At 33.8% G+C, this 25,115-nt stretch overlaps 1 protein-coding gene across 1 annotated transcript; it reads left to right on the forward strand.

Annotated features, from left to right (window-relative positions):
- The first annotated feature begins 1,150 nt into the window (after nucleotides 1–1,150).
- On the forward strand, nucleotides 1,151–20,265 carry unc-4. The gene is made up of 4 exons (XM_073976887.1): nucleotides 1,151–2,605; nucleotides 12,825–13,003; nucleotides 13,885–14,024; nucleotides 15,232–20,265. Exons 1-4 carry the CDS (start codon nucleotides 2,032–2,034, stop codon nucleotides 15,803–15,805), a joined length of 1,467 nt encoding a protein of 488 aa, XP_073832988.1. The 5' UTR covers nucleotides 1,151–2,031; the 3' UTR covers nucleotides 15,806–20,265.
- The last annotated feature ends 4,850 nt before the right edge of the window (nucleotides 20,266–25,115 follow it).

Raw genomic sequence — 25,115 nt, forward strand, 5'->3', positions numbered from 1 at the left:
TGGCAGAAAGTTCAAGACTTCGTTCAACTGCCAGAGCATTTATACCAACAACAAAAAATGCCCACAAATAATAATTTTATGAGCTTAAATTGAAATAATCATGAAAACTCCGCCCTGCAGTCAATGCAATGTTATGGCCAAGAAGAAAACGCAGTCAAAAACACTGAACGTCTCTAAATAACTTAAGGAGTAAAAGACCTTTGTCCGTGTATGATTGTTTGTTCTCTCCATGGGTAAACATATACAACAACAAATTAAATAAGAAGCAGATAAATTGAAAAGCCAACAAAACAATTCACTTGAGAAGAATAACGGAAACACAAATACAAAATTCCCAGTATTTTTCTTTTTGTCACCAGTGAAATAGAGATACCCAATATAACAAAAATATAGTGCTCTCTTTCTTACAATTTTTTCATGGATAACTCAGTCGGCCATATTGCTGTTCTCCGCCACAATGAGAGCCTTAGCGGAACTCTGAATGCAAGAGAGTTGAATAATGCCAATTGATTTTATGCAGCCATTTATGAATTATGGATGGCAAGAGAATTCATTTACCTTTGACTCTGCACTCTGCTCAGTCGACGTCAACGACGGAAATTGTCAGGGTAAACATGCTAGTCAAGGTATTTCGATACCTACCGACCCCAAGAAAACTTAAACAGCCAACTCCCATTGACAAAAACATAAAATGAACCACTCTCATCTGCACACACACAATCACGAACATAAACAATCGTAACTTTTATAGAGTTGAGTGTTTGTTAAATTGAATGTACGACGCCTGAGGAATAAAATTAAATGTTTTCGGTTTTATGAATTTTTGTCCCTTTCTTATTTGAGTCTATCTCTTTCCCACTCGCTTGAATATGGAACACCTTAAGGCTATGTGAAGTTTGTATTTCTCAGCTCAGCTTAACTGAGAGAGTATGGGTTATGAATTCATTGGATTGGTTTTTGTTGGGCAGGCAGCGCAACAATGGCAACAATCTAGCACACCACACCCCACACAGCAAACAACCAACCACAACGACAACAACAACAAAAAATACGTACTAAATACTCATAATATTGTTGCGTTGACTGAGCTGCCTCTTAAATAATCTACAATGCCATTCGTTTCAATAACTCAGCTATAGTTGGTGGTTTTATTTCTTGTTCTACTTCACCACCACCACACCATCAGCTCCTCTCTGCAACAGCCTATTTTGGGTGTTTTGTTGGTTCCTCCGATAATAATGATGCTGATGGGAGTTTTTTGTTGTAGTTAGTTGATAATGGTGGTGTTGTTGTTTGTTATTGGCAAGTGGTTGGTGGTTGGACACATACACAATTTGTGACTCGCTTACTTGGCTGAATAGTGTTCGCTGCAACTCTCAGTTCAAATTGAATTTTCATTGTGAATGTTTGTTATTCATTTAACGGCTCGAAACTGTAAATTTCTTTTTACCGTCGGCGGTTAAGTTAAAAAAGAAGAAAAGAAAACCCTAAAACATGTACACCATCATCGTACTCAACTAACAACAATCGGTTTTATCGTCTCTGAGAAATTCTTATTGGAATCCAGTTTGAAACCAACCCACCACCCCGTCCTTAACAACAAAACAAGAATACCAAATTAGCATCAGTTTCTTCAGCATTCAGTCGGATAAAACAAGTTCAAGCTTAACGAGTGTTCTTGGTAGTGCGGACGGAGTGATACGGAATTCTGAAAACGATATTTTAAAGAAAAAAATATTTAATTTGTCATAACTTGGTGTTAATAACTAAACCGGATTCGAAAATCTAATGCTAATTTTTTAATAATTTACGATGTCCATAATGTTTTGATGGACTTCACACTTTAACGCGTGATTTTATTGCAAATTAATTGAAACTGAAAAAAAATTCCAAGGAAATATTTGTTCGGAAGTGATGAAAAATTGTGCTTAAAAATTGAAATAAAGTGAAACTTAAAAAATAATAAAAAAGAAGGTTTATGTGTTATCTCAAGTCAAAGTTGTCCTCCTATTCCATATTGCTCAAACAATAATGGTTTTGGAACAACAACCTCAACAGCCAGCAGCACAGCAACATCCTTCCTCACCGCCACCTTCACATCATCCCAGCATACCTCAACTACATCATTCACCGTTAGCACGACAATTGTCGCCAGTGTCATCGGCTAACCCCGCCAATAACGGTAATAGTAACGGTCTTGTGCCGCCCAATATGCCGTCGGAGGCTTTACATCCCACCGCTGCCCTACAACTGTATGCTGCGGCAGCTCAATTGGCACCCGGCGGTGTACGGGTACCACCATGGAATCCTTTCTTGCAATTTGGAGTACCTGGCGTCTTTGGAGGCGCCCCGTTTTTGGGCAGACCACGGTTTGAGACCAACGGACCACAAAATGCCGCCGCTGCCGCTCAAATGGCTGTGAATGCGAGCAACGCCTTTGCCAATTTAACAGGTTTAAGTGCGGCAATGAGAAATGTTTCAGCGGCACAGACAACGGCTGCAGCTGCTGTGGCCTCTGCGGCAATACAACATCGCCTTATGATTGGAAATCGACAAAATATGCCACCGACGGGTCCACCAAGTGAAGGATCTAACGATGATGCGGGTAAGTGGAATTTGCAAAATAGATATTGAGGAATTTGTTAGAAGAAACGAGGTTGGAAACCAATTTAGCCAATGCGACAAAATTGACCACGCTTGAAATGGACATTTTTATTTGTCCATAATTTTAAGTAATTTTAATAATACACAAAAACAAATAGGTAGTCCAGCCTTCAGAATCCCACCGGTTATATACATAAACGACAAGAAGATTGACATAGTTTCTAAAGCAAAGAATTTTGTAGTATTATTTAACAGCTCATTGAGATGGTGAGATCTGTTACTGATCAAACGTATGCTATGCTACGAGCATTAGAGGTTGTACAACCGCATTATCCCAAAACTTTCCTCGTACTAACCTTTGTAAACATAATGTTGTTTTCAACAGTATAATTCGCTATGTGTATGGCCTTACAGAAGGCAGCATCGTCGTCGCTTAGACTGACAGATTCCCACAGAGTGTAGATATTTCAAGAGCAATCATTTCAAAGAACAAAATATGTTTTTTAATCTGAAAATATACAGTTTTGATTCAACAATATATTTTGTACCAGATACAAAATGTATGGTTGAAGCAGCAATAGATATTTTCAGATTTTAAAAGTACCGTATTCTGTCCCTTTGACATGATTGCTCCTACAAAATCTCTTTTCTGCGTTTATCAAATGGAATTGTGAGCTCAAATGATGCGTTATAGTAAGAGGGCAAAAATGTACTCTTACAGATTTCAAAATTCAGTTTTCCGGAATAAATTCAAGCTTCCGGAAAACTAAACAATAATAATGAACCTATTAGTTTTTTTTATTTTTGAACGAGTTTCAAATGTTTGTACTTATAGCGGCTGATTTGTATTTAGAGCTAATTTCAATTTAATTTGTATGACCTATTAAAACTAGGATCAAGCGAGGTAAACCCCCTTAATTTTTTTAATTTATAGGGTAAGTGTACATGTAGTAGGCACTTCAAGGATTTACATCTCATTAATCTTCCCCCTTCCGAGTGCAAATTATCAATCACATTAAATTGATTTAGTAAATTTTATTTAATTTACTAATAAAAATATGAAAATTTTTGAAATTAAATTAGTGTTTTTTTTTCGTCAGAACCAATTACCAATTTTTGGCATGAGATATTCCTATAGTCGTAATGCCATATTTAAATAGAGAAATGTTATATACAGTAATGCGTTATTATTTTTTTTTAAATAACATCGGTAATTTTTACTTATTTGAGTTTAAATACATACATATATTGACGACTACATTTTATTTGAAACACGAGTTGAAATAATTGAATACATTTTATTAATTTCATTTTTTACAATTTCAATTATCACCAATATTATTCAATAAATTTCAACTTCCATGAGTCTCATTGTAAATCCAATTTCAACCGATTCAAAATAAAGGCCATAGGTTTCACAAATCTTACGCTAACTGATAATAAAATCATAATACAGCGATTTTTTTCAATGTCAAGTTCCGCTAATTTCAATATACATATGTATGTATATATAGTTTGTAACACTTTTCATTAATAATGCAAACAATGTCGTGGCACACTGATATAATTGATTAAAAATTTATATTGCATTTATTGAATTTGATTGGAACAACATTTTGTGTACAAATCAATTACATATTAATTTAATTAGTAAATTCAATACAAAATAAAGAAAAAATATATAATTAATCATTGAAATAAGTTTTGTAATAAATTATACAAAATTGCATACATATATTTGATTAATGAAATGTATTCATTAATATGATAGTAAAAATAAATAATATTCGCCGTGAATTTATTTATAAAAAATAAAATTAGGGTGCATAATTGGAAGCGTTAGTGAAGTGGAGATTTCTTTACTCTAGATTGTTTCGCATCTGTTAAAATTCCCGCGTCAATCTTGACTAATTAACAACTACATATTAAATATGTAACAACTTCTAATGTTTAAATTTTTAACAAAGTGAGCTATTATAAATTGTGGCCTATGAATCAATCGAAAGTATATCATGAAAAGCCGAGTTTTCCAATAGCTCAATATCTAAAATTCGATTTCAAAAAGTCGATTGATATTATTACTTTGCCATACAAGACAAAAATCTTGCTCAATAAGTAAATCCACCTCAGTTCCCCTTTTCTTGTGGTAGGATTGACTTGAATTCTCACTTGCTATAACTATCCAGTCTGATAGGTTGTATAAAGGTTATCTTAATAAAGTCAAAAACAGTTTTAAATGAAACCCTAAATCATTTTATGAATTTCTAAATCTTAATATTTTCTTCTAAAACTCGTATATTAAAAGTTAACCCACAAGCGCCACAAAAAATGATTGCAAAAATTGACGTTAGACTCGGAAAATTTCGCAAATTTTTATGGGTTTCTTTACATTTTGTTATAGTATTGTCTTTTATCTGCCATTCCACGCTTATAAAGCTTCACTTGGCTTATGTATTTGCACGCAATTGGTCTACAATGTAAACAATACAAAAAATCGATTTTTTTGTAATTTACTTTTGATGAAAATAGTAAGAGTATTTTCTATATAAAAAAACCAGTGGGCCTATTCTGTAACTTTTTAACGACAGTCGATATTGTTATTTTTTCGAGAAACTCATTTTAACAACATAATTAACAACCTTTGTATTCTGTAAACAAATTTTAACAACTTTTGTTAAAAATGTCGTTATGAAAACCACACAAAAATAGTAGTTGTTAAAAAATCGACAAAAATGTTCAATATTGGATTTGCCTTTGGTTTGTATGTATGTTTTGTTTATGAATACATTCAAAATTGAAAGCTTTTGAAAGTTTATAGAAAATTTGTCTATATTTTTACAGAATAGCACAATCGTTACTGCAAACAATTTTTAGTGTCGACAACGTTGTCGATCCGACGATTGTTAAAAAGTTACAGAATAGGCCTACAGGTATTGTCATGTAAGAATACACCTATATTACCCTTCTAAGTATTCGGCACTTTTTAAATAAGGCCCAATTGGAGCAGAAGTATACATTTTACAGAAAATATTGTTTGTTAAAAAATGGTTAAAAAGACTCAAAAATATTTTCATATTAAATTTTAAGTTTTCTCGCAAAAAAATCTCGGCGCTAAGTGGGTTAAAAGTAAACAAATAATAATAGGTAATGTTAATGCTTTGCTAAGTTCTTTCCATTAGTTTATTCGAATGACAATTGCATAATCAATAGGTCCTATCCATGTGGTATTCAACATGATGAATTCATTCAACATGATGATACAATGTATGCAGATTTCAGCAAAGCCTTTCATAGAGCCACACATAGAACATTACTTTATAAACTTGAACATTCTACTGTCTTCTCTATAACGTAGCACTTGGGGACCGAAGAATTACTAAGTTATAGAGAAAATTACATACATGATTAAGAAACAAGCGTGGGCATATGAATAAACATGAATTGAATTTGTATTTAGGAGTGAAATAAGAAGTGATTTTCATCTGTTTTTAATTTTGCCACTTTGCTTTATCAAAGTCTGTACAAGTTGCAATTGAAGACAAAAATATAATCGGGACACTGTTTCGAGACTCCCAATAAGGGATAATTTGGAGATGAAGGGATAGTTAAAGTATCGACATTAACATGGTCTTCAATTGTAACATCTTCAATATTATTTTTGTATGTATTGATACTCTATTTTTGCCATAGAAATATTATTTTCTTCAATAACAGCAGCTTCTTTAGCTGTACTAAGAAATCAAGACTTTTTAAAACAATTTTTTTTAAATGTCTTAAAGAGCTGATAATTTGTGTGCACATCAATGGAAGAGCGTTCTGAATCAATTAGATAGAGTTTGACAAAAATTCGTTATAGAGAGGTTATTTTGTATGAGAATTCCCAAATGTGCAGTAAAAACACTTCGTTATAGAAATGTATTCGTTATAGTTCGTTATAGAGAGGTTAAAATATGTGAAAATGGGCTGAAAAAGCAGTGTTTTCAATTTTTCTTTGTTATAGAAAAAAAGTCGTTATAGAGAAGTTCGGGTGTATTTGTTTCTCAATTTGCTGTGGTGGATATCATCATATTAACTTGATAGATCTCATTGACTTTTTTATTTAATGTTGTCTTATAGGATGATAGTAATTGATCTAAGGAATTTGTTTTGAAAAAATAGAGAAGTTCAAACACATCCAAACCAATACACGGTGCGCCTTAACTAATTTTAAATGGAAGGTGCTTACACCTGGGAAGTTTTTGCAGATTCTGAAACTACAATGCTCATAGATGAGAAATATCAAGAAGCAGAAAAAATTGCCGGAGGGATTTTCAAATAATTCTTTAGGTTTTCACGATTTTGCTTGGAAACCGCGAGTCCTATGTAAATGGGCTTACAGAAAATGTTGTAGCTGTGAAAATTCTCCACAAGATTGACCTTTATGATATTTTCGTAGGTTTTACCGTTTTTGAGATATAGAAATTCAAATTGAGACAACAACAACATTTTCTATAGGCTCATTTACATAGGACTCGCGGTTTCCAAGCAAAATCGTGAAAACCTAAAGGAACCCCTAAAAGTGTGAACTTAAATCACAATTTATTTGAAAATCCCTCCGGCGATTTTTTTTTGTTTATTGATATTTCTCATCTATGAGCATTGTAGTTTCAGAATCTGCAAAAACTTCCCAGGTGCAAGCACCTTCCATTTAAATTTGGTTAAGGCACACCGTGAAAATGTTACGATCGTTACGCTAGTGGTTATTCATCGAAGGCCTTTTCCTTCATTAATTGTAATGTCTACCAGTTCGGAAGTTTGATAGATTTGCAGTGGCTTAGAACGCTAAGACGTCGCCAACATTGTCTGTTTGTCCCAGGTTCAAACCTAAGCTGGGGCAGCCGGGCTCAGCTGAGAACCTTTTATTTATTGTTGTCTTTTAAGGACGAAGGTCATTATTTGTGAAAGTTTTAATTGGATGAATTAAATCGAACTGGTCACGATAAATCTATTTAATCCATTCTGTGATTTTTGTTTGAAGGATGTCCCTAAATTCATTCGAATGCAATCATGATTACCCGCTATTTATTATTACATACGATACGAAAAATTGCGTTAAACTGGAGTAAGGCGCACAAGTGTTGAACTTTGAATGATTAAACCGACATAATCCTTCTTACGCCTGCAACTTCTTTCGCCTGTAATTTCTTTTGGCAGTTATCGCGCCAAACAGTGGTTTAGTATGTTACATTTTGGTACTTCGGAACTTATTATATAATGTTTGTGTTCTCTGTACGAAAAGGTACTAAAATAATCGCAGGGTACTTGGGAACTTGTTGTATGAAAATGGACCGAACTTTTCATCCCTGTCATATAGACATCTACATATGTATATGTATGTGTACATATCTATTTATGAGGTCTTTATTAGGTACTTAATAAACATTTCTAGAAAAAATTGATGTTAGGTGAAATTAAAAAAAAAAAAAAAAAAAAAAATAGAAAAACCCATTATGTCTGGTTTTCCATATTTTAATTCCCATTAAATACCATCGTATTGCTTTTTATGTTTATTTACACCGGCCTTATAATTAATGAATACTGTTAACTATTGATTAATATTGTATACACAAAGTGTACAAACATACACACATATGTATGAATGTTGGTAGCGTGAGATATTTGTAAACTTGTATTGTTTGCATACACCTGATATAAATCCGATTAAAGTAATAAAATACAGCAATAATAATATGTCTAGGATTTGCCAATATTAAATATTCTCTTCATTGTTGTTTTTTATACAACTTTCAATAAGAAGTTGCTTTTCATTTATTAGACTTCATGATGACATTTCAATAAGCTGCCATTAACATCAATTTCTTCTCACACAACTCTCCATAAATAAATCCGACTTAAAAATATCAATACACAAATTGTTTATATACAATATCAACATAAATTCATTTCTTAGATATTGAGATTTTATATAGATTAATAAATAACAATGGTTTTGGGAGTGTTTGAATACAATGTCTGCAAATATTATTTACTTGCCAACGCTTTTAATCATTTTGGGAATTTGATTTGTTTTTCATAACATGCCGCCGCCAGCCATTAATCATTTTTTATATTTTTGCACACACGAGAAACAAAAGTACAAAAAAAAAACTTAAACCCAGAGAGAACAAAATCAATGTAGGTATTTGAAATAAAAATGAAAAAACTTTTGCACACACGTTAAAGTTTAGTAAGTTAGTGGGATGAGATGAGATGTGTAAGGAAAATTAAAAATCATCAGTTTCATACCTACGCAACTTCAAAGTCCATGTGTAGCTTAACTGAAACCCGCCTGCTGTCAACTGAAAAGAAAAGTTTGTCATAGATCTTAGCTCTGCATGTGACGTTGACGCTGCACCATAGAAGAAGGCGGAGTTGTACAAACAACCCGTTAACACCTCACCTCAACACACCGCCAATATCAACTAACGCGCTTTCCATACCATTTCATTCATTATGCTTTGGATGTCTCTATGGATGTTTTTGGGATATTGATGATGATGACGTGAATGATAACCATGATTTGAATTCATATTCCTACATGCAACTATTAATTTTTTACGCTTCAAAAAATCTTCTGCAAAAAGAAGAAAGTGAGAAGAAAAACTCATTTCATGTGTATGTATTTTAGATTTTGTAGTCATCATTTATATTTTTCCTTGTTAACTAAAAAGCTTGGCTTTTGCCTTTTTCTTCATCCTTCTGTGCTTTTTAACGGAAATGAGAAATGTCATAAATTGAACGAATTCATTCATCATTCGACTGCTGTGATTTCGTTTGTCATTTCGGACAATATGTTTTTCTTTTGCTGTGTCCGTAAATGTTGAAAGCAAAAATGGACGCGAAAAAAACCTGAGAGTATGTGATGAATTTTTTAATCACTTTTAGCGAGTGTACATCAATCATTAGATGAATTTAGGAAAGGTGTGAATAAATTTCTATCGCAACATGAATCAATTGGTTGGTATTTATATTTTGCGACCAGCAAATGACATTAATTTTCTAATCGATATAATTTTAAATAAATTTATTGGCGAACAATGCCAAATTTTGTTTATATGGGGATTTTTGAGTGAAATCGGACACTTTTTCAAAATGAGGTTTTTGATTTCCTTTATAATCTGCTTTGGTGATGCTGCTCATCAGCAAAACTTTTCAGTATATTTTCAGATTTTTGTTTGACTAACGGTTCCAGAGATAAGGCGCCTTGAAAAAGTCAAATTCTGTAAAAACTATATGCAAAGAAATACTCATAACTTCTTTAATATTGGTCCAATTTGAAAAATATTTTTGTAAGTTTTGTTGTTTTATCAGCTATGTATTTAATAAAAAATAGAACAAATTTTTGCACAGTGGGTGTGGATGTAATTTTCCCGATTTAATATTTAAAATCAATTTTTAACAATGATTGTACTCTTAGATTTTCTTGAATTTTTTTGTATTAAACTACGATCAATTACGAAAAATTTAAGTCCTATTTGGGATTCAAATGACGACCATTTTTTCTTAATTTTTTTAAAATTTGTCAATACAATTACAATTAAAAAGTGCTGCTCAATACGTCACATTTTAATTAATGTTTTGTTCCAGATCCTGTTAGAAGCTACTTTTTAACTACGACAAAATTTTTCCTTTATGCTATCGGAAAAAATAGTAAAAATTAGTACATTCTTGCAGTTCTGGAACAGACCATAAATTTTGGTATGTGGCCAACCTAAAAAGCTTTGAATTTCCTTTTCTTAATGGAACTTTACACATTAATGTTGGTGGAAGTAGTGAGCTGAAGAAATTTCATTCATAAAATTGTTGAGAAAAATTTTGGCAATTACGACATTTAAATGCGGAACGATGCGTTAAATTCTAAAAAAAACGGTTATGTGGAAATTTCATCTTTCAAAAAGTTAGAAAGTCCAATGACTTCATTTCACAAGGGAGATTTCATTAATAACTTTCATGGTGTATTAGCAGGAAAATTCCAAAACGAATTTGTTCATGAATGAATGAATGGACGAACGTGGTCGCTTGGTAACGCCACTATGGTGATTGTGTGAGCTGGTGAATATTTAAAATTAGCACATGTGACCCCTGTTTGGTTGGTATGTTGGTTATCCTTTCATTGTTCCCGCTATCAATTTTGCAAAACTTGGTAATTATATTATAAACAGTTTCGTGTTTATACAACCAATGTTTGTTGTTTGTGTTGTTACTCTTGGTGATTATAATTAAAAAATCAAGATAAAGTAGTGGCATAATTGGAAATGATTAAAAACTTCACTCCTTTCGAAAAAAGAAAACACAAAAAACATGGGTCAGCTGCTAACAACTAACCTGGACTTTTCATAGGCTGGCCTTCTAAAGAAAATGCACAATGATGATGTTGGCATGTGTAGAAGTCATTTTCTTTGCCATTAAGTCATTTGACACAGTGTCATGCAACAACGAATGTTTGTGATACCATATAAAGGAATGAAAAACAAAAGGTATCAAACATTTTACTGAGAATTCTATTTGCAATAGGGATTTGGATACATTGGTAAAATTCAAATCGAGTCTTGTGAATGTATGTGTGTAGGTATGGAAGAACACCGGCGGGATATGTTTGTTTACACATACTCCATAATAATTGTAGAATATTTTAACGGGGAATAACAACACCACAATTTGATCCCAAGAAGCGAGTGTTTTAGGCAAGGGGGTTTTGTAAATTATTATCAGATAAATCCGATCCAATAGATGTTAACTGTTTTAATCAATACCTTTAAAATTTGTAGGTAGACTTTTTCCCCGTCACTGAGGCATATGCCAATTCTTTATATATTACACCAATCCACCAGTCCTTTGCCTTTTCCTTGATGCATTATAATCATAATAAATTTCAATTACCTTTATTCAAAACCTAGTGAGGTACATTGTTCGTGACACAACTAAATATCTCCATTTCAAACATTCAAAGCTGGGCTATAATGTTAGGATTTTGTATTTTTATGATGATGCATGTCTAGGTCGTTAGTTGAAGTTGTGATTTTTGTATACCTAACTGTAGTCTGGCTAAATATACATTTGTTGGCCAGCTAAATGGGGGAGAAAAAAAAAAACAGCAACGTTGCAACATGCAATGCAAATGCAGTGAATGCAACATTTTCGTTGAATGTGGCAGGCAAAAGAGCATAAAGAAGGTCTATCCATGCTTACTAAGCTGTTGGACAATGCCCATGGTATGCAGCGTAAGAATTATTGGCCTCATGGGAGGGCGTGTACCGACCGAAGTGATGAATGTATCAGCTATTGCATGGTGTTGAGGGATGTTCCGTTTATAACAATATTAAAACAAACATTAAAGTAGGAGTTGGTATAAGTAACGCTCACTCTAAATCCGCCATAGAAGCCTTTGGACTTTAAATACTTCCCAAATTCCCTTGAGCCACTGTATGATTTTGTTGCAATGTATGATTCAAATTGAAATGTCATTTTTTTCTCTAGAAATGTCCATATGTATATAAACTTTTATAAATGTGTCCCCCGAACAATTGTGGGCCTAAATCTAAACAAGTTTGCTACATGAAGAATGGTAATTCGGGGAAATGTGGTCGGTAGGGAGTTACACTTTGGTGGACATTTCAGTGCGTATACAAAACGATGGATAACTAATATGTTGTTGTCATGTTTGTTGTTACCAAATAAACAACTAAAACAACAGACAGTTTGTCATGGCCACATACATATGAATACAGAGCACAAACATAGACACACTATTGTCTTTCAACGGGCTTGCATTTTCACAACCCTAATGTAGATAATTGAAATATATGATTATGAATATTTATTATCGTCTAGTGAATTTGTATGTTTATATGCTAGAGGGGTAATTAAAATCAAAATTAATGTGTACAAGTGGTCTACCAGGCCAACAACACCACCAAAGTTTGATATGTAAATTAATGAAATGTTCTTGGAATTGTTTGGGAAATGCTGTTGTTGTGGTTTCAGGTTATTAATTGAGTTTTGTAGTTTTGTTTCGCCTCTTTGAAATGGGAATTCGCTCATATCTATGGAATTTGGTGCTAAACTTGCAGTAATAGTTTTTTGTATGTTTAATATTTAATTAAAATGTATATGTATGTGTTTTGTTATCTCAATACGGTTATTAATTTTCATTTTGTTTGTTATTTTTTCCCTATTTGCAGGTTTTTCTGCCGACGGCGATGATGAAAGTAGTGCTGCCAAACGGCGTCGTTCTCGCACCAATTTTAATTCATGGCAATTGGAGGAATTGGAGCGTGCATTTTCGGCCAGTCATTATCCTGATATATTTATGCGTGAAGCTTTAGCTATGCGTTTGGATTTGAAAGAGAGTCGTGTTGCGGTAAGTTTAGTTTTAAATGAATTTTACAAATCTTTCAATAAGAGAGGAAAAACAAATGAGATTTTGGATAGCAAGCTTAAAAAAGGCATTGTTTAAATTAAGATTGAGATGTAGGCTTACATTTCTCACCACTGGGTATTTTGTTTGAATCTAAAATAAGTTCAAAGACAAGTCATAACGATATTCTTCTAGTCTTAGAATTAGAAAGCAAAACCTAGTAATTTGGATTTGATTTCTTGGCTCCATTTCAAGGTCGACTTAATCGACGTCTTAATGAATTTTAGACAGTTTTTGCTGTATATTGCGAGTAGAGGTAGGCGTGTATCACGATCGTGACACTAAACAACAAGTAAAGTGTTTAGTACTTAGTCGCCATTAAACTGCTTAGTTGTGGATGTTAGATATTAGCACACATCGATAATGCGACCATCGATTTTCGTTGAAAGTTCGGCCCTGATTAGGCTTGGCGATCAAAATTGACCCTTGACGTTTATACTTCTGTTTTCCATAAAACAGTATTCTCTACTTTTAATCCATTCGGCTACACGAAGTGTTAGATACGTATATCCGTAGGCCTATTCTGTAACTTTTATCGATTGAAAAGTTTTTAAAATTTCTTTTGTTTTTGTAACAACTACAAAACAAACAAATGCAATTTTTGTAAAATAAAAATGAGTAAAGTTGTTGAAAAGTAACCGAATAGGCTCCCAGAATTGATTTGGAGATTTTATATAGTTATTGGCCTTAAGACATCATATCCTGTCAAATTTGTGCCGACGTACTCTTTGAAAGAATAATTGTAGAAATTAGTCCTTTAATTCTAAGTTTTTTCCTGCATTACCTTCATGTTTTTCTAATATTATACGCTTTGTTTCAGATAGGTATGGTTCCAGAATCGGCGTGCCAAAGTTAGAAAACGTGAGCATACCAAAAAAGGACCTGGAAGACCTGCCCATAATGCTCAGCCACAGACATGTTCTGGTGAACCTATCCCGCCGAATGAACTTAAAGCTAAAGAAAGGTAAGAGTCATTAAAAATTAATAAGAAAATTGAAACTAAGGCAGTTATGCGCACACATCAGTGATCGGTGTGAACTATCAAAAATCTGGCAAGAGTAGAATCTACTCGATTTCGAGCGTATTTCACTCCTACTACTTTTTCTACTCGCAGGAGTACTCTCGGGCGTTGTTTGTTGTGGGCGTGTTTGTTTTCGTTTTGTTTGCAGCTGTGGATTGAGAAAATACCCCAACTTAGAAATAAAACAACGGTATAACAAAAAGTAGAAGACTACTCGGCATAAATAGAATCTACTCGATTTCGCGTATTTCACTCCCACTACTTTTCCTACTCGCAGGAGTACTCTCGGGCGAGATTCACTCTCTACTCGAATTCGAGCGGGAGTATATTACGCTCGAAATCGAGTAGATTCTACTTATGCCGAGTAGTCTTCTACTTTTTGTTATACCGTTGTTTTATTTCTAAGTTGGGGTATTTTCTCAATCCACAGCTGCAAACAAAACGAAAACAAACACGCCCACAACAACACCAAAAAGCGTTTGCTACTTACTACAGACGCACAAACAAAAAATAAAATAAATAAATAATAAATTTATTATTCCACTCGATTTCACTCATACTTTTAGTCCATTTTAAATCCCACTCCTATTTTTCAAGCAGGAGTACTGTCATATAAAACAAAAGGGTGCCGCCCGATTGGGGAGTAAACTTCTTGTAAAACTCGTGCTCTACCTGTACTTCCACTCGCGAGTAAAATCGAGCAAATCGGAGTTTCATCCATCTGTAATTCCCAGTTAAATATACCAGGGTTCTGCGTACTACAAATATAATTTGAGCAAACACTGTTGTCATTGTGTGAGTGCATGGCTTTTTAACGAATTAAATTGTATTGAGATGATAAACTTTTTTTGCTTGCTCGCGAACAAAGGGCCGTCGATTGCTGGAGAGGCCGAGCATCGATACTCTTGGAAATTATTCTTCTTTTAAGTGCGGAAAGTGAATACAACCTCTCCATATAACTTTCGTTTAGAATTTGGTACGCTTTAGGGCCTAAAACCGGAATCGGAAACATTAGCATCATAAATTCATACCAATTTCGGTTCGGTGTGTTTACAGGATGTGTGCGCCTTTTTATGCTTTAATTATTTAATTAAGTAAATTTTTCTAAAACTAATTCCACACTTTATCTTTATCACTTTCACCCTTACAGAGCACGACGCCGAAAGAAGCTGGCCAAAGCTATTGACCGTCAAGCCCGCAAATTACAAGCCAAGGGTATTACCGTGGATTTGGAAGCCCTCAAAGCCGAATACATATCACAGCACAAAGCCAATGGAACATTTTCCGATTCTGATCTTGAAGATGATAGCATACAAATCGATGTTGTCGGTGGTACTGAAAGCGATGATGACTGCGATGATTTCGATTTTCGTAGTCCGCGTGGCAGTGATATGGCCAATAACAGTTATTCGCCCAGTGGCAGTCCCAACGGCCTCGGCAGTCCCATGTCAAATGGTGGTGGTGTTGATACATCGCGGGACGATGACAACAACAGTAATCATCAACAAATGCACATGCAAATGCATTTACCCAACGGCAGTGAAGGTTGTGATGTTAAGCCATTCCTATTTCCCGGTAGAGCCACAAATTTCCAACTAAAATTACAAAACACCTCATCATCGTCCTCCTCACCTTCGCCTAATCATCATCAACAGACCTCACCAATCAGTATACGGCGCAGTAATCCATTTAGCATAGAATCACTGCTGTTCAACAATACGTGAGTCCTATAGCCACTGACGGGGGCAACAGAATACATTTAGAAAAGACCAAAAAGAAAACAAAAAACCACTAAAAGAAAATGAAGAGAAGTGTAAAATGGTTGGCATTTAAAAAATAATTCCATTTTTTGTTTCTCCAAAAAAAGAAAACGCCTCTTGTTTTTTGTGACAAATTGTGGCTCATTAACATTGCAAGAGTTAATATGGCCGCACAAACAACTAACCAACCAACAGTAGAATGGAATATCATAAGCATTAAGCAAAGCAAGAATTTACCAACATGTTCCTTTTGTATTATAGACACCATTTCCCAGTTTAAGGCTAAAATGTTAAAATTAAGTTTTTTGTTTGTTATTTTATGTCTTGTTTTAACATTTTTGAGTTATTGAAATTCCTTTTCAGCGTTTTTTTTTAAAGGTAATTGTATTGTTTAAAAAAAGTATCGATGATTTATTTTAATGTCTTCGTTTGGAAAGTCGGTTACGCCCAAACATCATACCTCGTGATCCCTTCTCTTTCAAATCCTCTTCTGAACACATCTGATAGTGTGTTGCCATTAGTTTTAATGCCAAGTAAATGCAAAACAAATTACACCAATATTAAATATAATTGATGGATATTTACGTTATAATCAAGGGCGATTTAGTGGCCGTGGAAATATAACTAAATATGAACAGAAGCACAATGAACGGAGTCATGCACCGTGGAATGTGGAAAAGGTAGCAATTTTCTGTATAAAGATATGATGACAAAAATCTTTTATAGGAATCACATTTGTATATTCTAAATTAACACATTCCTCAAGACTGATTAAATACTTGGAAATAATATCCTCTTCAACTATTCAAAGATACATAAAGGACATGCAATTATTCCCATTTTTCAGACTTGAACTTTGAAGTCCTTTTTTCACTGTGCACATTAAAAGAATCCACTTGTTTCGTTATAGTCCCTGGCCAAATAACACGGCTGTTTTTAAATTGGACACAAACAAGGTATATAATAGCTAATTTCATTATAACAAAACAACAAATGAGAATATTAAATAAAGCATGAATTGACTTAGGTGAATGAATGTGCAGTATATGTAATGTACATTAGGGTTATGACCTTTTTTCAGTTCCCCCTATCATAACGCGGTTAGTTTTTAAATAATATTACCTAAAATCTTAATTATAAGGTGATTCGGCGAAAAAAACTCACGCACAAAATAATTTTAAAATTTCAATTATCAGAATTACGGAGATTTTTTGAAGACACTGTAAGCAGATATACATACATATAACTGAAAATAAACTTCAGAACCACATTATATAACTGACTAAACTAAGTTCCTTTAATTCTGAGAATCATAAAAATGTCGTGAACACTTTTTTCAAAAATATAATTTAATAAAAAACAACATTTTTTCAAAGTGGTTTGTGCATGACCTTTTTCAATATTTGAATGGAATAAACGTTATTTTAGTCATTAGTAGACTTAAGTTTATTCATTCGCGCAACAGGAAATAATTTTTGAGAACATTTTTTTCATTTCATACATTTTGTCAAAAAATATTTTTTTAAATCGATTTGTGCGTGAACTTTTTTATATAATAAACGTTAAACGAATAAACGTTATTGTAGTGATTAACAGGCAACATTTTATTTTTGAGAAAAACTGTCGAAACGTCATAGCCCTAATGTACATATGTATTTATATAGGCTTCGGTGGTTCGTTCATTGGGTCAGGTGTGTAAATTTTCATTCACAATGTAGTATCTATAAAAATGTACGTATACATAAATTAGAGCACGCCAAATATTGTTTGTCTCTTATTTTCTTTTAAATCCATAGACATTTCCAATTTGACTAATGGCGACTAACCAAATCCAGTTTGCATTCTAACACAGCTTTGGATGGACAAAAGTTCCATATAGGTACATATTTTAAATATGTGTGTATATATTTTAGTACAGTTGTTAGTGGAGATTTTTTTCATTTTTGAGCACTTTTTAAACAATAAAAACAATTACCTTAATCATATAACTGTCGCAAAAGAGTTAGTTGTATGTAGCTGCATTTATTTCCTATTATTTTAAAAATATAGTTTTATATTTTATTTTTCCCCATATTCACAAATACATTTTAATTCGCATAGAATTAAAAAATATTTCCGCCAAACTCTCACAAATAAACCGCATAGTTGTGTTCCCTAACTTCACAAAATCCCCTTGCTATTTTAAATTTGTTACACAATATGATTTATAAAATTATGTTCTTCTTCATCAAACAAAATAAAGCTGAAAATCAATATTTCCCTCTTGCTATTGTAAAAAAAAGTAAATAAATTACCACAACAATGAAATTTACTTTCTAAAGACTTTTCCCAACAGCAATGTTTCCTATTATTTATACCCTCCACCATATGGAGGGTATAATTAAATTTGTCATTCCGTTTGTAACACATCGAAATATTCGTCGGAGACCCTATAAAGTATATATATTATTGATCAGCATAAAATTCTATGTCGATTTGACCATGTCCGTCTGTCCGTCCGTCCGTCCGTCTGTCTGTCTGTTGAAATCAAGATACAGCTCGCAATTTAAAAGATAGAGAGTCAAAATTTGGTACAGAAGTTTTTATTACTTGCAGGATGGTTGGTATTGAAAATGGGATATATCGGTCCACGTTTTGATATAGCCCCCATAGAACGGTACCTCCCGATTTTCGGTATTTTTAAGGTTTTAGCTTCATTATCCTACCAAAATGGCTGAAATTTGGTACGTAGTCTTCTTTAGGGGTATAAAACTTTCCCCCAGAATTTTGTCGGTATCGGTCCACACCTTCATATAGCCCCCATAGAACGGTACCTCCCGATTTTCGGTATTTTTAAGGTTTTAGCTTCATTATCCTACCAAAATGGCTGAAATTTGGTACGTAGTCTTCTTTAGGGGTATAAAACTTTCCCCCAGAATTTTGTCGGTATCGGTCCACACCTTCATATAGCCCCCATAGAACGGTACCTCCCGATTTTCGGTATTTTTAGGGTTTTAGCTTCATTATCCTACCAAAATGGCTGAAATTTAGTACGTAGTCTTCTTTAGGGGTATAAAACTTTCCCCCAGAATTTTGTCGGTATCGGTTCACACCTTCATATAGCCCCCATAGAACGGTACCTCCCGATTTTCGGTATTTTTAAGGTTTTAGCTTAATTATCCTACCAAAATGGTACGCAGTCTTCTTTAGGTGTACAAAACTATTCCCCAGAATTTCGTCGGTATCGGTCCACACCTTCATATAGCCCCCATAGAACGGTACCTCCCGATTTTCGGTATTTTGAAGGTTTTAGCTACATTATCACACCGAAATGGCTGAAATTTGGTACTTAGTCTACGTTGGTGGTATAAAACTTTCCCCCGGAACTTTGTCGGTATGGGTCCATGCCTTCATATAGCCCCCATAGAACGGTACCTCCCGATTTTCGGTATTTTGAACGTTGTGACCTGAATATTCCACCGAAATGTCTGAAACTTGGTATTTAGACTTCGTTGGGGGTACTCAAACTTCCCCTTTACATTTGTCGGTATCGGTCCACGCCTATATATAGCCCCCATGGAAAGGTATCTCCCGATTTTTCGTATTTTGAAGGTCGTGCCTTTAATATTCCACATAAAATGGCTGAAATTTGGTATTTAGTCTTCAATGTGATATAAAACTGTTCACCAGAAACATGTCTGTACAGGTCCACGCTTTCATATTGCCCCATTTCTGACTACAATTCGTCGGTATAGGTCCACGTTTCGATATAGCCCCCATATAACGGTACATCCCGATTTTCGTAATACTGAAGAGTGTTACGTCAATATCCAACCGAAATGGCTGAAATTCATTATTTCGTCTTCCAAGAGTTATAAAATATTCCAGAAGAGTATTATCAGTATAGGTCCACGTCTTCCTATATACCCATAGAAGCGTACTTCTTGATTCTCTTACCGAAATATAGAAAATTTGGTATTTAGTGTTCTTTGAGCCTAAAAACTTTCCGTCAGAAATTTGTCGGTATAGATCGACGTTTTGAAATAGCTTCCATAGAATGGTGCCTCACATTGTTTTACCGAAATTGCTGAAATTTAGTATTAAGTCTTCTTCATACACGAAAGGAAACTAATTATTCCATTTTACTTCAATACAACTTGTGGTGGAGGGTATAACAAGTTCGGCCCGGCCGAACTTAACGCCGTTCTTACTTGTTTTTATTAGTATGTATGTGTATAATTAATTTGTATGTATGAATGTTCGTATTTATTATAATTTGTTTATTCTCCTATAAAAAATATTGCGCATAATCACCATTAGAAATAATATATATAATTGTAAATTCAATTTATCACTTAAGATGTGTACAATTTATTAGAGAATAACTTGAAGAATGCTATGAAAATTGAGAATAAAATTTAAACGAAAAATATATCAAATATAAATTGTGAATTTTTACTGGGGGTCCAGAAAGTTCGCAAATGGTTCGGACTTAAATAGTAATCGTTGAAGTATCACACTTTACCACAGAATCTACTCCGCAAACAAATCCCACATATAATGTGCACCATAAAAGGAAGATACATGATCCGAATGACCCATTGCAATGTTTTGTAAACATGTTCTGACAACACAGCGTGGTAGAAGTCCAAAAATAAGAGGACACGTGTTCCGGCGTTTTCCCTGTTACTTCGACTTTCGCGGTTATGGGCCCCGAAGACCCGAGGCCTTGATGTCAAAAGGGATAATTTTGTCAGGCTCACATAATTCAAACCGCTAAGAGTTTTGGTTTACTCGTGGAAGCAGAGTTGTAGCTCTCGTCGCAAAGAATAATAATTGTGAACACATAAAATCCTTTCACCTCATATTCAAGGTCTAAATTGTTAAGATCAAATTTGCGTTATAATTTTTTCTCGGATTTTGGCCTTCAGATATCCGATCAAAATTGATTCAAACAGATATCCGATCAAAATTTATTCAAACAACCAAATACAAAAATGTACCTTAGATCTCAATTAACAACTTTCTAGAACATATGAACTCTGGAGCTATTATACTTAAGGTCAAAATAGCAAAAAAAAATGCGATTTGTATCCTCTTTTTTCGGTTTCTGCTCCATAAAATCTAAACCATTCAAAATTCAAGACAACAATCAACCACAATGACGTAGCAAAGATTCCAGTAAACAACTTTCTGGAACATTAGAACTCCTATGAACGGTTCTCGATGCTCATAATAGCAAAAAAACTTAAGTAAATACTCGATTTTTATACTTATACTCTGATTCTGGTCCAAAGATACCGAACCGTTCAAAATTCAAGAACACAAGCAACTACAAAATTCTTTTTCAGGTCCGTAAATAACAAACCTTTCAAATTTCCTTGTTATTTCCAGACCTGTGGACCTATTCTCTAAATTTTTAACGACAGTCGATATTGTTATTTTTTCGAGAAACTCATTTTAACAACATAATTAACAACCTTGGTATTCTGTAAACAAATTTTAACCACTTTTGTTAAAAATGTCGTTATAGAAACAACACCAAAATTTTCGTAGTTTAAAAATCGACAAAAGTGTTCAATATTAGATTTGCCTTTGGTTTGTGTGCGTTTTGTTTTGGAATACATCATGGCAGAACTACCAGGTAGTGGCATCGTAAAATTTTGAATATGTTATGTCAAAACTTTCTTTTTGTTGTTGGGGAAATTACAACAAAAATAATTTGTTTATAAAGGGATTTGACTTTTCATATTCGATCAGCTGGTGTGATACCACTACCTGGTAGTTCTGCCATGGAATACATTCAAAATTGAAAGCTTTTGAAAGTTTATCGTCATTTTGTTTACATTTTTACAGAATAGCACAATCGTTACTGCAAACAATTTTTAGTGTTGACAACGTTGTCGATTGTCGGATTGTTAAAAAGTTGTTAATTTTTATTTTGTTTTTGTAACAACTACAAAACAAACGTGTAGTGAGTTTGGCTACAAATCAAAACGTCGCATGTTCAAAACCAGCAGGGAGCAAAATAAAATAAAATTGGAGTGTGTTGAAATTGAACATAAATTCACCTGAACTGTACTAAAAATATAACATATCGATCATTTATTCAAAAAGGGGCTTAAATCTATTTTTTTATGTTAGCCGTTTGTATTTTTTCTAAAGTTAATATCTCTAAAACTCAACGAATTGCAACTTATTTCCAGGAGCTTGGCATAAATCATGGAAAATGTTTTTTGAGTTTATGAAGCACTAAAGAGTTTCAAATCATGCATGATCTTGTACAGAAATTTAGCTATCTGGCTAGCTCTTTACAAAAGATGGTTCAAGTGGTTATCTTATTTTTTGTGTAATAATCTTTATACCCTACACCACACAGTGGTAAGGGGTATTATGTCTTTGTGCATTTGTATGTAACATACAAAAGGAAACGAAATAGACCCACAGTTCCTTTTGGGGATATACATATAATCACTTTCTGGGTCGATTTATGCGTGTCCGTCCGTCTGTCTGTCCGTCTGTCCATGTGTTTTTGTTCGCAACATACAGGTCGCATTTTTTGTCCGATTCAGCTGCAACTTTACAACTTTTTTAGCCATAGGAAGAACGCTATTGCTTTTGGTGAAAATCGGTTCAGATTTGGATATAGCTCCCATATATATTTTCGCCCGATTTCACGTATTTGCTGCACCTAACACGCTATATACGTCCAATTTTGATGAAACTTTGAATGTGTGACTGAATTTTGCCTACAAATAAGTGTGCAAAATTATATTGAAATCGGTCCGGATTTGGATATAGCTCCCATATATATTTTCGGTCGATTTCACGTATTTCCTGTACCACACACGCTATATATGTCCGATTTCGATGAAATTTGGAATGTGTGACTGAATTCAGTCTAGAAATAAATGAGACAAATTACAAATCGGTTCAGATTTGGATATAGCACCCATATATATGTTCGCCCGATTTCACGTATTTGCTGCACCAAACACGCTATATACATCCGATTTTGATGAAATTTGGAATGTTTGACTAAATTCGGTCTAGAAATAAGTGTGCCAAATTATATCGAAATCGGTTCCGATTTGGTTATAGCTCCCATATATATTTTCGGCCGATTTCACGTATTTTATATTTTTCCGATTTCGATGAAATTTGGAATGTGTGACCGAATTCAGTCTAGAAATAAATGTGCCAAATTATATAGAAATCGGTTCAGATTTGGATATAGCTCCCATATATATATTTTGGGCCGATTTTACGTATTTTCTGTACCAAACACGCTATATATTTCCGATTTCGATGAAATTTGGAATGTGTGACTGGATTCAGTCTAGAAATAAATGTGCCAAATTATATCGAAATCGGTTCAGATTTGGATATAGCACCCATATATCTTTTCGGCCGGTTTCGTGTATTTTCTGCTCCAAACACGATATATAAGTCCGATTTCAATGATATTTGGAATGTGTGACTGAATTCGGTCTGGAAATAAATGTGCCAAATTATATCAAAATCGGTTAAGATCTGGATATAGCTCCGATTTATATTTTACATATTCACAGTGGTGTAGGGTATCATATAGTCGGCCCCGCCCGACTTTGATCCTTTCCTTACTGGTTTTAACTTGGGAATTTAAATTTCAATCGACAACTTAAAAACTTGATTAAACTTGATCATTTGAGATGTGTCACTCTTTGAGAAAATTAGCGATATTCTAGGGTCATAGTATAACTAGTTATTCAGTGTGATATTCCATTGATAAAATAATGTGTTAGTTTACTAGGAAGTAGTTACGACTACCAAAAAGTACTAAAAAATCCGTTGTGTGGTAATGCATTTTTTACTGCGTATGATTCTTTCCCGTAGACAGTCCGTGAAAATAGTAGACCCAGTTCATATGGTAAAGTTTTATTTATTAAATTTTTCTCACTTGTACATAGTGAAACTACTCCTCCGTGTCGGTATTCTGGAAAATACCTAACTTCGTAATTCGATTCGATTGAGTAAAAAATATTTCGACACGATAAAAAAGCGGTAGGACGAGATTCGATCGAAATCGTTGATCGAACGTTTCGAGAGTAATCGGAAATCGAACTATGAAAACCTATGTGTTCTTCAGGCAAAGACGTATAGCAATAAAGACCCGAACAAATGCATTTTCCAAAAACATATGCTAATAGTTCCACATTTTGGTTACAGATGGCTACACAACTCACTGGAATTGATAACAGCAATGCCAATCGTTTTTGATTCCCATTTCTCGCGGCAGAAAACATTAACGTCGTGTTTTGTGGCTGAAATTTATTTCTTCACTATTTATTATTTTTTATTTAATAAAAAAACAAAAGTCAACGCCGTAAAATTTGATTTTTAATGTTTTTCTTGTCAATATTCCAATGAGTAACAGTTTTCGTTTAACAGAATGTTGCTATGATGTCGTAGCAACAGAGGTTAACTCCCTCTACAGTTAATTATTCACAATTGACTTTTCCTATCTTATAATATTGACATCTTTGCTTCAGGGAATATAATGAAGGTGGATGTCAAAAAATGTGTTTATTTCAAAGCAAGCACTAAACAATTTGAACAATTTTTTTGCTGAAATGCTTATTTTTTCATCTTTTTTTTTAACAATTGCAAACACTAATTTTTGGTTAAAGAGTACATGCATATGTATATTTATTTTTATTACAATTTAATCGCAAACGACTGCAAATGACTTTACCCAATTTCTCTTATTTTGTGTAAAAAATACTTATAAATATTTACTAACTAGCTGAACCCGGTACGCTTCGCTAGCCCGCAGCACATTTACTTGTAGCCAAATTCCATCACACATTCCAAATTTCATTGAAATCGGGCATATACAACGTGTTTGGTGCTTCAAATGCTTGAAATCGGACAAAAATATATATGGGAGCTATATCCAAATCTGAACCGATTTCGATATATTTTGGCACATTTAGTTACCCAGCAAAATAAATTGGAAGTAGTGCAATGTGGACTAGTTCTGTCACGGCATGTTTTGATGCAGTTCAAACGGAGTAGTGAAAAAGGCACTCCATTCCTCACATTTTAACTGCATTTGGATGCAATCCAAAGAATCACATCCACTTGTCAGATTTTAACAACATCCGGATGCAGTTCAGCGGAGTCGTGAAAAAGGCACTCCAATTCCTCACAATTTAACAGCATCCGGATGCAGTCCAAACGGAGTCGTGAAAAAGGCACTCCGTTCGCTACATATTATTAGCAGTTGTTAGAGATCCCTACATGTACATAAATC

This window comes from Musca autumnalis, unplaced genomic scaffold (assembly GCF_047663935.1).
Source record: "Musca autumnalis isolate F117 unplaced genomic scaffold, ASM4766393v1 scaffold_3, whole genome shotgun sequence".
NCBI classification, from domain to species: Eukaryota; Metazoa; Arthropoda; class Insecta; order Diptera; family Muscidae; genus Musca; species Musca autumnalis.